The 17,800-nt window shown below is 37.3% G+C and overlaps 1 protein-coding gene across 2 annotated transcripts in view; it reads left to right on the top strand.

Annotated features, from left to right (window-relative positions):
• The first annotated feature begins 364 nt into the window (after positions 1-364).
• AKAP7 (A-kinase anchoring protein 7) overlaps positions 365-17,800 on the top strand; it is a 124,585-nt gene continuing 107,149 nt past the window's right edge. For both annotated transcript variants that reach the window (XM_068985259.1, XM_068985260.1), the window contains exons 1-3: positions 365-386; positions 5,415-5,543; positions 13,597-13,736. In XM_068985259.1, the coding sequence (XP_068841360.1) occupies positions 365-386; positions 5,415-5,543; positions 13,597-13,736 (291 nt within the window). The remainder of the gene's footprint in view (positions 387-5,414; positions 5,544-13,596; positions 13,737-17,800) is intronic.

Below are 17,800 nucleotides of genomic sequence, written 5' to 3' on the forward strand. Positions count from 1 at the left end.
GCGTCTGAGCCACCGCATAGATATAAAAAGCATGAAAATCTTAAAATGTTATGTAATAACTGTTAACTAGTGTAAATATGTTTACAGTTGTTGAGGGAATGAAATGATGAAGACCTTGGGAGGTCAGTGCTGAGGGTGGGAATTTTTGAGATGCAGTTATAAACGGAAACTTGTCAGTGTCAAAGAGAACGGTTTCCCACCCCAGTTCCTTCAGTGTGTGGCCTTGGAATTGAGGGTGCTGATGGCATGCTTTTAAGATGTTTGTGGAGTTTAATGCCTTTTTACATTGCGTTTCAGATATTATTAGCTTACTTTGTCCATTTCTGGCTAGTAATTTGGGTTGTAATTTTGTTCCTTTTTCATGATGTGGAAACCAAAGCATGGAGGTCAGGTGACTTGTTGACAGCTGTCAACATTTCTCCAGCTGTAAGATGTTTCTATTTTTAGTAGCTAGGCCAGAACTGGCATGGATGATGGAACTGACCCCTTCCACTGATTCTTGGGAACTATACCAACTATATATCTATTGTTTAGTTGCTAAGCCCTGTTGACTTTTGTGACCCCATAAACTGTATAGTCCAACAGGCTCCTTCTGTCCATGGGATTTCCCAGGCATATTGGAAATACCTTCTTGGGGAATATACCTACCTAGTAGAGTGAGTAGAAGAGAATTTTGCTTAATAAAGTTGTGCTTTGTTATCCAGATAGGAAACTTAACAATTTGTGTGAGGAAGGGCAGACTATTCTTTTTTTCTTCTATTGGTCTGTCTTTGATGAAGTCATTTGTGGAAGTACACACATATTTGAATATTAGTGTATACTTCATGTACAGTTTTATAATGTATTTTAAACATATGCATTAATTGTTTTCTTATAAAACTAATGACTATTTGAAACATTTGAATAGCAGGAAATGTATTGAATACAACTATGTCAGCCTTTTTGTCTATAATTGTACACATAGTACAAGTGCATATGCATTCTTATATCTGCTCTTTAAAATGAAAATGCTCTTCTTAACCAGAACAGATACCAGGTAGATATCTGGTGTATTATATTATATAAAATGTGTATATTATAATATAAACTGTTTATGTGAACTTTGCAGCAGTACTGTTGGTTGAGTAACTGGATTCAAATTCTAGCCTCAAGACCTGTAACCTGAGGCAAGTTGCTTAATTGGCTAGTCTGTGAAAAGAGTTTAATATTACCCTGTTATCAGGGTAATATTAAACTAAGGGAGTTAACCATCTTCTGTAAAGTGCTTTCAGCAATACCTGGCATAGACACTTGCTCAAATGTTAGATATTGTTGTTATTGCTAGTAGTGGTTAACCAGTCTTACCTCTTTTGTTTTTGACCACGCCATTCAGCTTGTGGGATCCTAGCTCCCATACTAGGGGTCGAACCCTTACCCCTACATTGGCATCTCAGAGTCTTAGCCACTGAACTGCAGGGACGTCCCCCTCACCTAATCTTTACGGTTTTAATTCACTTAGCAACATTACTCTTACTTGGATTTGTACAAAAGAATTTTAGCAATAGTTAAACCAAATTTTAAATACAATGATTAATTTATAGTTTAAGTTCTTTATTTCAAGGTTGGTTATTATTTTATTTATTTATTTCTGGCTAAGCTGGATCTCTTGTTGCACGCAGACTTTCTCTAGTTGCAGAGAGCCGGGGCTCCTCTTCGTTGCGGTACACATGCTTCTCTTTGCAGTAGCTTCTCTTTTTGTTTAGCACAGGCTGTGGGCACCCGGGCTTCAGTAGTTACGGCGCACAGGCTCAGTAGTTGTGGCTCACAGGTCCTAGAGAATACAGGCTCGGTAGTTGCTGCTAGCAGGTTCTAGAGCTCCAGCTCAATGGTCCTGGTGCTTGGGCATCGTTGCTTGTGGCACATGAGTTGAGTTTAGTTGCCCTGAGGCGTGTGGAATCTTCCTGGACCAGGAATCAAACCCATGCCCCCTACACTGGCAGGCAGATTCTTACCCTAAACTGTACCACCAGGGAAGTCCAAAGGTTGGTTATTTTAAGGCAGTTTTTCCAAAACAAAAATATGTACTTCTGTAAAAGAAAATGTCATTATGATTGTTGTTCAGTGGCTTGCTTGGGTGTGTCTGACTATTTGTGACCCCATGGACTGCAGCAGGCCAGGCTTCCCTGTCTTTCAGCTATCTCCTGGAGTTTGCTCAGACTCATGTTCATTGAGTCAGTGATGCCATCCAAACATCTCATCCTCTGTCGCCCCCTTCTCTTCCTCCCTTCAGTCTTTCTCAGCATCAGGGTCTTTTTCAGTGAGTTGGCTGTTCGCATCAGGTGTCAAAGTATTAGAGCTTCAGCTTCAGCATCAGTCCTTCCAATGAATATTCATGGTTGATTTCCTTTAGCATGGACTGGTTGGATCTCCTTCCTGTCCAAGGGACTCTTAAAAGTCTTCTCCAGCACCACAGTTCAAAAGCAGCAATTCTTTGGCACTCAGCCTTCTTAACAGCTCTCACATATGTACGTGATTACTGGAAAAATAATAACTTTGACTATAGTGTCTTTTGTTGGCGAAGTGTTATCTCTCTAGGTTTGTCATAGCTTTCCTTCCAAGGAGCAATCGTCTTCTAATTTCATGGCTGCAGTCACCTTCCGCAGTGATTTTGGAGCCCAAGAAAATAAAGTCTGTCACTGTTTCCATTTTCCCCCTTCTATTTGCCATGAAGTGATGGGGCTGGATGTGGATGTGTTTAATTCATGTCTGCCAGCCTTTGCTGAAACACTGGAGCTTAGAGAACTGGAAGAAGTGTTTTAGATTTGAGCCCTGTTGAGAAACATTGTTCTATAGGATGACGTAGAACCTGGAGTTCCAAGAGCTACTTGGAAGTGGTATTCTCTTCTTTTTGAGTTACTAATTCATGCGACACCATGGACTTTAGGCCACCAGACTCCTCTGTGTATGGGATTTTCCAGGGAAGAGTACTGGAGTGGGTTGCCATTTCCTTCTCTAGGGAATCTTCCCAACCTAGGGATGGAACCCAGGTCTCCCATAATATGGGCAGATTCTTTACCAAGTCTGAACCACCAGGAAAGCCTGTTAATAATTCATATCTCAGTTCAGTTCAGTTCAGTCGCTCAGTCATGTCCGTCTCTTTGCGATCCCATGAATTGCAGCATGCCAGGCCTCCATGTCCATCACCAACTCCCAGAGTTCACTCAGATTCATCTCCAGTGGGTAGGTGATGCTATCCAGCCATCTCATCCTCTGTCGTCCCCTTCTCCTCCTGCCCCCAGTCCCTCCCAGCATCAGAGTCTTTTCCAATGAGTCAACTCTTCGCATGAGGTGGCCAAAGTACTGGAGTTTCAGCTTTAGCATCATTCCTTCCAAAGAAATCCCAGGGTTGATCTCCTTTAGGATGGACTGGTTGGATCTCCTTGCAGTCCAAGGGACTCTCAAGAGTCTTCTCCAACACCACAGTTCAAAAGCATCAATTCTTCGGTGCTCAGCCTTCTTCACAGTCCAACTCTCACATCCATATGTGACTACTGGGAAAACCATAGCCTTGACTAGACGGACCTTAGTCGGCAAAGTAATGTCTCTGCTTTTGAATATGCTATCTAGGTTGGTCATAACTTTTCTTCCAAGGAGTAAGTGTCTTTTAATTTCATGGCTGCAGTCACCATCTGCAGTGATTTTGGAGCCCCCAAAAATAAAGTCTGACACTGTTTCCACTGTTTCCCCATCTATTTCCCATGAAGTGATGGGACCGGATGCCATGATCTTCGTTTTCTGAATGTTGAAGGTTTTTCAGCTATTTGGTAATTTAATAGAAAAAAATTTGTGTTTCAAGTTGTAGACTCTTCTTGATTTTGACATACCATTGCATTCAAGAATTTTATTTATTTTTTAAAAAATTTAAAAATCTTTTAAACATTTTATTTACAGTGTTGTGTAAGCTAAGTGATCCGTGATGATCATTTCTAAGTAGGTGCATTTGCCCCAAATATAGATATGTATAGATTTATTAAAACTTTTGTTTAAATATAAGCTGTGTATTTTTCAGCACAAGTGTAAAAATAGAAAGGAAACATTTACTTGTTCTCACATATTTCAATAGCTGTGAATAGATTCATGATAAACTAACACTTGTTGAACACCTGCATGCCAGGCACTCAAGCTTAATAAGGTTTGAACTGTAATATAAATAAATCGCATTATTGAGCATACTATTAATTTTTTTGATTATGGTGTTGAACATGACTAGTTAATATAAAAAATCAGCAATAAAAAGGTTTTAGCTGTCTTTTTTTGCTTTTATCTACAAAATAGGTGTGTGTGTTTATCTGTGTGTAGAGTGTGTGTCTGTAAATAATATTAAAGATTACTAAAATTACAATAAAAATTTAGTTTTTTTGGCTTATGTTAACTATAACTTATCATGAATATTTATTATCTTGAGTATTCTAAGCCATATTCTTAATGGAATGTGTTTTTAAAGGTCTGATATATGAAAATAGAGGATTATAACAGAATGAAATAAGTGACTTCTTTAATATCTTCAATGGTAAATTAATCATTAGTCAATATATAGAATAAAAATTATGTAAGTATCCCAGGATTTTGTTCAGTTCTGGTTCAAACACCATTTGTGTCTAAAAGCATGGAGGATAATGGTATGGGGAGACCACCAGCTGATAAATTTAGCAATTGACTTTATCAGTTTAAACAGACACCCTCTTTCCCTTAACCTCCTCCTGAGGCATATAATTGTTCTACCCATTATAAGAAAACAAAAAAACAAGGACCAAGTGTGAAATGTCACTCTAGTATTAGTACATGTCTTTGGAAGAGCTGTCAGGGAAACTATAAGATCTTTTTTGTTTTTAACCTTTGAATTTCTAGAAAAGCATATTTAGAGCTATGTATTTTTAATGTGTGAATTTTAATGTTTGAATTTCCCATGTTAATATAATAATGGAATGAAAAAAATTTTTAAATCTTTTCTGAAGGAAAAATAAAAGTCAGAGTTTGTACAGATGAGAACACATAATTGATGTTAACAAATAAACATGGAAGAGATTGCCAGAATCTTGTTAGCTTGTGTTCAAAAGTTATGTGAAAAATGCAGTTTTGGAGTTAAGAAAATGTGTCTTACAAAGGATCTTGAGGTTTGTTGATTAACTCAGCTTTAACCCTGAGCTGAGTACTGTGCTTCACAAAATTATTAAAGCTGTTTAACATAAAAATAGATTTATAGAAATGGAGAATATGGTATAACTAAATAAGTAGCTTACAGTATATTTGAATACCAATTTTACCATTTCTTAACAGATGTTAATTTATAGAGTTCAGTTAGTTGAATTGCTTTAGCTTAGGATATGAATTAAAAAGTAAATAAAAATAATAGTTTTCTTTTTGTGATGTTATAGGGGTGAATTCCAATGAATGTGAAAGTGTATCAAGCAAGGAAAAAATGTCAGAAGAATTTGAAGCCAACACTATGGATTTTCTGGTAGATTTGCCATTTGCTACCGTAGATATTAAAGAAGATAGTGAAAGTAAGTACTTTATTAAATAAATATGTGTTTAGAAGCAATGAACAGTAAATTTAGTGATATATATATTTTTTTCTTAATAAATTATTTTACCTTAAGTATTGTTGTGTTTTTGAGTTTGGGTTGTTAATTAATAATTGTTTGGATCCATAGTATAGAATCCGCCTGCCAATGTGGGAGATGTAAATTCAATCCCTGGGTCAGGAAGATCCCCTGGAGAAGTAAATGGCAACCCACTTCAGTAATCTTGCCTGGAAAATCCCATGGACAGAGGAGTCTGGTGGGCCACAGTCTGTGGGGTTCAAAGAGATGGACACAATTTAGTGACTAAACGACAATGGTAACAACTCTCAAGATGATCGTAATCCTTAACTATGAACCTAAGGTTAAGTTAATCTTAACTTAAATCAAGGTTCAAAACAGAGTAGTTCAGTGAGTTTTCTTTCTTTCAGTCATGCATCTTTCCTAAACGGGGCATTCAGTTCTCCTCATTGAAATTATCATAATACTTATTTTACCTCACCTAATTCTAAGTCTAGCTTTGTAATTATTGCAGATTGTAGTGATACTAGAAATCACCGTATTACGTACTTATTCAGTTCAGTTCAGTCGCTTAGTTGTGTCCAACTCTTTGCAACCCTGTGAACAGCAGCACGCCAGGCTTCCCTGTCCATCACCAACTCCCGGAGTTCACTCAAACTTACGTCCATTGAGTCGGTGATGCCATCTCATCCTCTGTTGTCCCCTTTTCCTCCTGCCCCCAATCCCTCCCAACATCAGAGTCTTTTCCAATGACTCAACTCTTCACATGAGGTGGCCAAAGTACTGGAGTTTCAGCTTTAGCATCATTCCTTTGAAAGAACACCCAGGGCTGATCTCCTTTGAGAAACCTATATGCAGGTCAGGAAGCAACAGTTAGAACTGGACATGGAACAACAGACTGGTTTCAAATAGGAAAAGGAGTACATCAAGGCTGTATATTGTCACCCTGCTCATTTAACTTATATGCAGAGTACATCGTGAGAAACGCTGGGCTGAAGGAAGCACAAGCTGGAATCAAGATCGCTGGGAGAAATATCAATAACCTCAGATATGCAGATGACACCACCCTTATGGCAGAAAGTGAAGAGGAACTAAAAAGCCTCTTGATGAAAGTGATAGAGGAGAGTGAAAAAGTTGGCTTAAAGCTCAACATTCAGAAAACAAAGATCATGGCATCCAGTCCCATCACTTCATGGGAAATAGATGGGGAAACAGTGGAAACAGTGTCAGACTTCATTTTCTTGGGCTCCAAAATCACTGTAGATGGTGATTGCAGCCATGAAATTAAAAGACGCTTACTCCTTGGAAGAAAAGTTATGAGCAACCTAGGTAGCATATTCAAAAGCAGAGACATTACTTTGCCGACAAAGGTCTGTCTAGTCAAGGCTATGGTTTTTCCAGTGATCATGTATGGATGTGAGAGTTGGACTGTGAAGAAAGGTGAGCACCGAAGAATTGATGCTTTTGAACTGTGGTGTTGGAGAAGACTCTTGAGAGTCCCTTGGAATGCAAGGAGATCCAACCAGTCTATCCTAAAGGAGATCAGCCCTGGGTGTTCTAATACTATTAGGTTGTATATTAAAAATACTTCAGATCTTAAATATTTTAAAGGGTTGATTAAAACCTCATTTACTTGAAAAAAAATTTTAACAGAAAAATGTATGTCAAATAAAGATTGAATCTTAGTACTTGGTCTAGTAAGTGATTGTCTTGAGTCAGTTTTTAAAAAATTGTAAATTGTATCCTGTATTTCTCTAATTTATTGGAGAAGTCTGTAATATTTATTCCAAATTTTATTATTAAAAGACTTAAGGCAAATATTTATCCCAAATAAGAAAAAATGATTGGTGCCTGGCAAAGGATGTAAAAGATAAAGCTCAGTTAGTAAATAAATAGATGGAAAATTATTCAACTTCATGAGTACCAAAGGATGCACATTAAAATATGATTGTAACTTATCAGATTGGGAATATCACTCAAAAATAATACTCCGTGATTTTAAGGTTTTATCTTTGTGGCTTCTGACAGTGTATTGTTGTAATAGTCCTTTTAGAACGGGGTTTATTGGGATCTTAAGCAATGTTCATACGTGGGGTGGAGTCGCTCACGGAATTCCTAGTGTAAGGACGTAGTCTTACTTGTGGGAAGAAGTTTTATTTATAAACATGTGTCACAGTGTTTTTAAGTAGTAAAAATATTGCCAGAAAACCCAAATGTCCGTTTGACTGTGGCTGAATAAGCTATACCAGTGCCTTTAGGTTACATAGTATTGAATTATATATTATGCAGATATTTCTAGAAACTATGTAATGGGGAACATTTCTAAGTCACTTCAGTTGTGTGCAACTCTTTGCACCCGTATGGACTGTAGCCCCCCAGGCTGCTCTGTGCATGGGATTCTCCAGGCAAGAATACTGGAATGGATTCCCCTGCCCTTCTTCAGGGGATCGTCCTGACCCAGGGGTGGAACCTGCGGTTCTTACCCATGGCCTGCTGCCTTGGCAGGTGGGCTCTTTACCACTAGGGCCACCAGGGAAGCCCACGTAGTATCGAATTGCATATTATGAAAGTATTTCTGAAAACTGTATAATAGGGAATATTTCCTATGTAAAATGCAAAGTGAAAAATTAGGGGGGAAATATATGTAATGTTAGTTTACAGTTGTGTAAATACTTTAAGTGATCGTCACCAAAATTCCTAGTGATTGTGTTAAGATAGTAGGTTTCTGAACAATTTTTTTTTCTTTATTCCTTTTTCTAATCTTCAAATTTTATGAACTCTTGATTCTTTTCATGAAAAAATATGATTAAAATTTTGAATTGTGGTTAGAAACTTAATTTTAAAGATGTGTGCTTCATTGATTCAGTAAACAGGGAGTTAGAGAAACTCATTTTTCTTTGATGTTATCCACCAAGACTTTACTAATGGTGTTAAACTGAGGCGGTTACAAGTGAGGGCTGTGGAGTCAGACTGTCAAGGGACAGAATTTACTCCTACACTTTGCTGTTGTGTGCTTTGAGCAGGTGTCTGGGCTCACTTTCACTATCTCAAAAATTGGTATAAAACGGTAGCTGTCTCATAAGATTGTTGACAGGATTCAACTAACTTATTAATAATGTAAAGTCCTTCCAGTTGTGTGTGGCAAAGAACTTGTCTCCATAAATTTTTATTAATTTAATCTTACCAAAATTTTTTGCCAAAATAAGTATTTAAGAATGTGTCCCTTGAAAGCAGTATTTTATAATAATACCATTGAGTGCTTCTAGCCCATCACTAAATGCTCTACATTTCTTTGCTTAATTCTCACAGAAAATTAGAGGGGAAAATTATTTTTTTAGAAAGTTTTAGTGATTTGCTGAAGATTATTCAGAGTGCTTAGTCACTCCAGTTGTGTCTGACTCGCTGTGACCCCATGGATCATGGCCCGCCAGGCTCCTCTGTCCATGGGATTTTCCAGGCAAAGAGTACTGGAGTGGATTGCTATTTCCTTCTCCTTATTCAGAGTAATTCTATGAAATATAGAAAGTAATAGTCCTTGTTGTATACTTAGATTTTAAGTGGTTACTTCAGAGATTTGATGGCTTAAGTAGCAAGAAAACAAGAAAAAGAATATAAAAGCAAAATTGAATTCATTCAGTCTTTTGGCTAACAGCAAGTGTACAAACAGTCAACCAACAATAACAGATGGACTACATTACATTAATTTCTCTCATAATTCATTTCCTTGTAGTTTTTTGAGAGAATTAAAAAGCCTTTAAGAAAATTAGATAATTTACATTAAAGTGACACACGTGGTGCTTTAGGTAAAAGAAGTCAACGCATGGATGAGTTACAGCCTTTGTCAACAAGACCAGATTCATGAGAGCACATTAAAATGGCTACTGAAATCATTATGAAAATTAACACGTATAATAAATTAAATTTATGGGATGGGTTTACAAGCTTTAGTACAACTAATACTTTTTTTTCTGCCGAACAGTAGAAGTTACTGTAAATAATCCTGAGAAAGATTCAGGGCGCATGGCCAAAGCTTTCTACATTTTGCTTCTATTGTCATTGATCTTTAATGTTTTTATTGTAAACTTGATGTTACTCGAATACTTTGCTCATTGTATTTTCCTATGAATTAAGTAAAAGTGTTAGTCACTCAGTTATGTCAGACTCTTTGCGACCCCATGGACTGTAGCCCACCAGGTTTCTCTGTCCATGGAGTTCTCCAGTCAAGAATACTGGAGTGATCATTCCCTGCTCCAGGGGATCTTCCCGACCTAAGGAAAATAAAAAGATAATAGTAAATTATATTTTAGAACTTAGATTATGATTTAAAAGTTATAAGTAAAATGAAGTTCAGTAAGGAAAAAGGGATTTTATACCCTGACCATACAAATAAATCTACTAATGAAAGGCATAGAAGATATGCAAACAAGTATCTGGCAAGTTGACCATAAATCAGCAGGACTCACTGAAATAGAAAAACACAAGCATACTACTGACAAGTGTAAATTAAGCTGTACTATAACAATAAATACAGGATTATTTCCCCCCTTCATTTGTCCAGCTCACACCAGATTATTTTAAACTTTACCCTGTCTGTGAGGTCTAACAAAAGAAAAAATTTAGATAATCCAGTTCAAAGGAAAGCTTGATAGTTATTGATAAAAAGGAAGCTAAGGGAATTTAGAAAAACGCTGTACTTCTTTATTTTTACCAAGAGGTGGTATTCTGAACTGGGGGCTTTTTGGTGTATCATTCTCATGATACCAGAATTGTTAGAGCTATTATAAATTGCAACTATTACCTTCAGAGATTCTGATTTTCCTTCTCTGAATATCTGCAAAATGGACTTATGGAACATTTGAAATGGCAAAAATAAGTAGTTACAGACAGGAAGACTCTAGTTTTAAACAGGTAAGCTATAAAACAACTTAAAATACTGAAGACTTCAGTGGTCTGTTCTTCTGCTTAGTACTGTTTATATTGAGTAAAATACAACAAAAGTATGTCTTATGTTCAAAGTAAGAAATAGATTTTGTAATGCCACCCAGTATACATATGTATGTAAAAAACTGAAATTTCATGAAGTAATACTTATATATACCAGAAGCAGTGTACTGTTTACCATTCTGTTATTTTGTTTTGCTTTCCTTTCCATTCCAATCTGTCCATTCTGGTTATTAAAAAGTACTTTTAAAAATTATCTTCTCTGGTGATTTCATAACCCACTAATGGGTTGATACTTGCAGTCTGAAACTCAGAGGGAGAGGGAGAGGGTGGGATGATTTTGGAGAATGGCATTCTATCATGTATACTATCATGTAAGAATTGAATTGCCAGTCTATGTCTGACGCAGGATACAGCATGCTTGGGGTTGGTGCATGGGGATGACTCACTGAGATGTTATGGGGAGGGAGGTGGGAGGGGGGTTCATGTTTGGGAACACATGTAAAAATTAAAGATTTTAAAATTTTAAAAAAAAAAGTGAAAAAAAAAATAAATAAAATTTAAAAAAAATAAAAAAAAAAAGATGAGATTTGAAAAAAAAAAAAAAAAAGAAAAGATAGACTATAGGTTCCGGATTCTCTTTCTACTGTGTTAATTTTGAGATGAAGTAAAGGTTATAACATCAACTGGATTATTAGTTTGGCCACCGTTCTTTATTTTATTTCTGCATCTCTTGTGTCTCCTGCATTGGTAGGCAGATTCTTTACCAACTGCGTCACCTCGGAAGCCCAGTTTCAATATAAAATATCTTAATTAGTACAGAGGTAATAGCAGTTGGCTCTATTATTCCAGATCACAGATTATATTAAAATTGGTTTCCTTTTCCTGAGTACCAGTTTACTAACAGCAGATGGAGGTGGGCTTGGAATGTATTTAGAAGTAGATTTAAAATGTGTGGTACTTCATTAGCATATTATATTGTGGCTTCTGTCTAAAGTTAGTTTGTTTAGTTCATGTTACTACAAAGTAAGGACTGTTTCTTATATGTATCTGAAATTACAAGCAGCTCAACATATTTGATTTTCCAAATGAAAAAAGCTGCATGGAAATAAAACCCAGGGGCATCACATGAGGCAATTCAGATACTGCTCATACTTGACAGGTGGTGCTAGTGGTAAAGAATCTGCCTGCCAATGCAGGAGACATGGGACACAGACTTGATGCCTGGGATGGGAAGATCCCTCCGAGGAGGAAATGGCAACCCACTCCAGTATTCTTGCTTGGGAAATCTCATGGACAGAGGAGCCTGGGAGGCTTTGGTCCATGAGGCTGCGAAGAGCTGGACATGACTGAGCATACACACACAAGACAATGCGGATGAGAGTGCTGTGAATTTCTTTATAAAAGTTCTGGCAAGCTCGCATGTATGAAAGAAGCTAATTTAAATTTGTATTCTCTGAAGGTATGTCATTTTAAGCATATTAATCATTATGCATATTGTTGAGAAGTGTAATAGAGAAATGGATGCACAAACAGGCCAGTTAATTCTGTCTTAACCTGTAACAATACAGTCAGACTTACTACCCAGATCACCTAGTTCTTAACTGACCCATCTTCTATGTCTCCTTCTAGGGTTCACAGATATGTTGATCCTAGAAAGAAAGCGTGTCTGTTCCCACAAATGCTTAATTTTAAAATTTTAAACATTTTCTACTATTTTTCTTAGAAGTTCTCATTAAAATAGTATTTGCAACATTCATTTAAAATTATTTACTATTAATATTTCAAAGAAAAACAGAATAAGGACAGTTTCTTCTGCTCTTTGATTTTGTTCATAGTAGTAACTACTTATCTAGAACCACAAGAGCAAAGCAGTTTGTTCCAGTGGAAATTATGCTAGAAGGAGAGCTTTGAAAGGTCTGGATACCAGGTTTGACTCTGTGACACTGAGCTATTTTTAAAACTTTTTTTTCTCTTCTGTTCATTGTATGTAAAATAAGGAGTTTAGTTAGATATGCACAGATCTTGTGCTCTTGGTCACTATGGTTTGTTAGGGCTGATCTCAAAGATGAAACCAACTTCATAAGACTGAATCTAAGGCAAAGTACTTCCTCCTCCTTTGCAAAATTATACCTCAGAAGATACAGTTATGTTTGCAGTTTACAAAGTCCCTATGAGGTACTCTACTGTTCAAGAAGACACAACCTGAAATATAAATTAGTGGTAGTTTTCTATGCATGTGGAAGCCCCTGATAGAATCTGTTAAAGAAAAAAAAAAAACATTTCACACTGATTTGAAAATTACTTCTAGGAGTATAGTTTCATAATAAGAATTGTTGGTTGTTAGAAATGTCTTTTGAAGATGACTTTATAAAAGCATGCTAAGTGTTTTTCAAGTTAGGTATGGTCAAGGACTATTTTTTTTCTTTAGTTTCTTATCTGTTGCTGGCTGATACTTTTGTGAAATATATAATAAAACATTAATTATTAGCAAAGAACATTAAAGAAAAGATCTACAAAACAGAAACCAGAATTTAACAGACAAAGTTACTTTGCCTACTTGCTCTGAAAGTTTATAAAGAATCCTTTCAGTTTTTGCTAATTGTTTGTAGTGTGACATTAGCCAAAAATTGAACTTTCAGTGGCACTGCTGCAAAAGTTAGGAATATACATATTACAGGATGGATAAAAAATGACTTTTCCTAGCATCATGAAAATTGTGGCAACGGGAAGAGAATGGTTGTTAGTTACACTTCAGATCAGAGGTTAGTGCACCATGGCCCATGGGCCGGATCTGACTCTCTGCTTTGTAAATAAAGTTTTATTGGAAAATATTTGTACCCATTCAGCTGTGTTTTGTCTACAGCTGACTTGGGTAGTTAAGACTGTATGATCTGCAAGGCCTAAAATATTTATTATGAAGTCTTTTATGGAAGAATTTGCCAATTCCTATTTTAGATTTGAAAATGACAATTATGAATGATTGCTAGTTGTATAGTGCTTTTTTTTTACTAGTTATATTATCTTTGTTTAAATGCATTAGACATATTATTATTTCACTTTTTTTCTCTAGTCACTGATGTTCCTAAAGTAAATTTGGAGAGAAGTAAAGAAAATGAATGCAACAATAAAGAGCAAATAAAGAAGAGGAAAAAAAAGCGAAAAGATTATCAACCCAACTATTTCCTATCCATTCCAATCACCAACAAAGAGGTGCTGGTTTTTTTTTTTAAAGTATTTTTACTAGATTTTATTCTAAATTATATTTAAGGTACACTAAATGCTTGTAATCTCTGTTACTTTCAGCTTTTAAGAGTCTTCAGTGGCATTTTAGCTGGGCAGGAAATATGCAGTATACACACACGCATAGGGAATATAAAATACAGGGACTATAGAATATATTTAAACAATAATTTTGGAAAATATTATTTAAGCAATCATATTTAAATGACAGTTTTACAAAAGCCACTTAAAAAAATGTTGCCAGATAGCATGTCAAGGTTCTTTTTAAAGTTTTATTCATCATAATGAAAGAATGTTTTAGAAGCAGAGAGCTGATTAAAAAAAAAAAAAGATTTTGAAATCTCTGTGGGGAAAGTAAACTGGGATTTGTTGCTGCTTCGTCTAGTTTATGGTAATGATTATTGCAATATAGTGTCTTCAAAAAGTACTCACTGTTGTACCAACTTAATGGTGTACAATAAACTTGGTAGAAATCTATTAAAAGTCTGAAAATTTAATGTGGCATCAATAATAGGAAATGAAACCAGCCAGTTGGCCGACAGTAAGATACCCTAACATATGACTGAGACAGAAAACTGTAGTAGCTAAGCCTTTTAGAGCAGTGAGATAGGAATTGTAAGCTGTCGTCTATGGGGTCACACAGAGTTGGACACGACTGAAGCGACTTAGCAGCAGCAGCAGCAGCAGGAAAGAACACCTCATTTGGAAGTCTGACTGTGTCTTTACTTGGCCCTTTTAATCACTTCAGAGCTATATCTGAATTCCCGTTTGATTGTGGACTCTGATCTCTTAATTGGCATATGGTCAGGTTGTTTCTCCCTTTATTTAACTAGAATGTTTCTACAGAATGCTAATGAATTTTTAAAACTCAAAGCAAACAAAATTGAAATCAAAGAAATTAATATAAAAGAACAAATTCTGTTGGGGCATTCCAGGAAACTTCTAGTCTGTGAGGTATAGTTCACTTGGGAAGAAAAGATACATAGAAAGATAAGTGGAATTACCTAGCAATACAGAACTTTAGAGTTTGATACAGTAAAGAATCAAAGTTTGATTTTACTGGTATGTAGTGGTAGGTTCAAAATTCTCCAAGCCAGGCTTCAGCAATACGTGAACCATGAACTTCCTGATGTTCAAGCTGGTTTTAGAAAAGGCAGAGGAACCAGAGGTCAAATTGCCAACATCTGCTGGGTCATGGAAAAAGCAAGAGAGTTCCAGAAAAACATCTATTTCTGCTTTATTGATTATGCCAAAGCCTTTGACTGTGTGGATCACAAGAAACTGTGGAAAATTCTGAAAGAGATGGGAATACCAGACCACCTGACCTGCCTCTTGAGAAATCTGTATGCAGGTCAGGAAGCAACAGTTAGAACTGGACATGGAACAACAGACTGGTTTCAAATAGGAAAAGGAGTACGTCAAGGCTGTATATTGTCACCCTGCTTCTTTAACTTCTGTGCAGAGTACATCATGAGAAACGCTGGACTGGAAGAAACACAAGCTGGAATCAAGATTGCCAGGAGAAATATCAATAACCTCAGATATGCAGATGACATCACTCTTATGGCAGAAAGTGAAGAGGAACTAAAAAGCCTCTTGATGAAAGTGAAAGAGGAGAGTGAAAAAGTTGGCTTAAAGCTCAACATTCAGAAAACAAAGATCATGGCATCTGGTCCCATCACTTCATGGGAAATAGATGGGGAAACAATGGAAACAGTGTCAGACTTTATTTTTTTGGGCTCCAAAATCACTGCAGATGGTGACTGCAGCCATGAAATTAAAAGACGCTTACTCCTTGAAAGAAAAGTTATGACCAACCTAGAAAGCATATTCAAAAGCAGAGACATTAGTTTGCCAACAAAGGTCCGTCTAGTGAAGGCTACGGTTTTTCCAGTGGTCATGTATGGATGTGAGAGTTGGACTGTGAAGAAGGCTGAGCACCGAAGAATTGCTGCTTTTGAACTGTGGTGTTGGAGAAGACTCTTGAGAGTCCCTTGGACTGCAAGGAGATCCAACCAATCCATTCTGAAGGAGATCAACCCTGGGATTTCTTTGGAAGGAATGATGCTAAAGCTGAAACTCCAGTACTTTGGCCACCTCATGTGAAGAGTTGACTCATTGGAAAAGACTCTGATGCTGGGAGGGATTGGGGGCAGGAGGAGAAGGGGGTGACAGAAGATGAGATGACTGGATGGCATCACTGACTCGAAGGATGTGAGTCTGAGTGAACCCTGGGAGTTGGTGATGGACAGGGAGGCCAGGTGTGCTGCAATTCATGGGGTCGCAAAGAGTCGGACACGACTGAGCGACTGAATTGAACTGAACTGAGTGGTAGGTTAACTGTAAAATAGCCCTGAAGTGTTTAGCTGATGGCAAGTTTAATGTTTTTGACAACTATAGATTATATTAAAATACTTGTAAGTTATTCAGACAGGTTTTCTGTAAGATTTAGGATCATGTGTACCTACGGGCATTATAGGAGAGCAGGTTAGGTCCTGAGGAAACTGCACGTGAAACAGGCCAAGTGACATCCCACATTTTCTGTGATTGGAAGAGATGCCAGTTTCCTTATTTTGGTTTCTTGCTTAGAAATTGTTCCACTCCAGAGTCTGTGTGTATAGAAGTTGGGCGAGCTCTTCTCTAAATAGCTCTTCTTGGTTTCCCTGGTCGGAGCAGCAGCTCTGCATTCCCTCCAGCCTGCCCCAGCTCCTGCCAGCGCTGGGCCCGCTTCCCACCTCCTCCAGTAAGGACTGGTGGGGTGATGTGCTAGGATAAGGCCGGTGGGGAAGGGTACTGAGGGGAAAGAGGGTGGAGAGATTCTTTTCTTCTGACACTTAGATTGGTCACAAAGATGGGAGGAGGAGATGAAAGAGAACCATCTGCAATCCTTAGTTTTTACCCTGTAAGTCACTGTGGCCTTTGTTTCTGCCTCTTTGCTGCTGGCAGGTTCTGTAGAAAGTGGGTGTAGTACAGGCTTTGGAGCCTGACCAGTCTTGCTCAGATACCAGCTGGATCACAAATGCCTCTGTGGATGTTGGTCACATTACCTAATTTTTGTAGTTTCAGTGTCTTGAGGTGTAAAGTGAAGGTGATAATGATTATTTTCTAAACCCAAATTTGAACACATCACCTTCATCCTATGTACTTCAGTATCTTCCCATTGATACTTGGATAAAGACAAAGGCTTTACCATATCCTAGAAGGTTCTATATGATTTGACCTTCTCCACCTCAGCCCCTCTGTCCTTGTTTGAACTTGCCAGTTCCGCCTGCCTGCAGGACAGCTTTCTCTGGCTAGAAGTTTTCTTTTCTCTCCTTTTGGTTTTGTTAATGCCAAAACCTCAGCTCAAACTTCTCCTACCCTTGAGGATCCTGACTAGGTCAGCCCCTGCCCCCCACACCATTGTCATCTTTGAAATCTGACACTTGTTAGTTCTCCTCACAGTTTTACAACTTCTTCCCAGTACCTAGAACAGAGTTTGGCAGGAATAGAGGTACACACACACAAAATACTGTCATTTCAGCGCAGAAGATGTTTGCGGCATACCAAATTCCAGCCAGAACAAATTTACAAATAATAGATACAGTGTTACACATGCTGGTTTTCTGTAATAGAGGTTCAGTGATAGTTTGTTTTCCAGGAGTTCGATGACTTGTAATAGTGGGGTACACAAGTTTCAAATAACCTGGAAACCAAAGAATTTACTGTTTCTCTCTTAAGAGACTGATTTGTGGGTAACAAAGCTTAATGCCTATATAGGGAGGGGAATTAGGGACTAGGACAAGATGGGGAAGATCCTGTTATATCTTCTGTACCAGTACCTTTTTTGTTTGTTTGTTTGAAAGTATCTAATGTTAATTTTCTTTTGAAACTGCTTATGGGCTTTTGTGGGGAGTCCTGGGAAAAGGAGCAGCATTTATAACATTGTTTCAATGGGAGACTGTATTCCAAGTTCCAATTAAGTGACCTGCAAACAAGCTTTTGGAAGCTAGCACATTGACAATGAGCTGCTCTACTTTTGGCCTCTACTTGTT

Source organism: Capricornis sumatraensis, chromosome 13 (genome assembly GCF_032405125.1).
Source record: "Capricornis sumatraensis isolate serow.1 chromosome 13, serow.2, whole genome shotgun sequence".
NCBI lineage: Eukaryota > Metazoa > Chordata > Mammalia > Artiodactyla > Bovidae > Capricornis > Capricornis sumatraensis.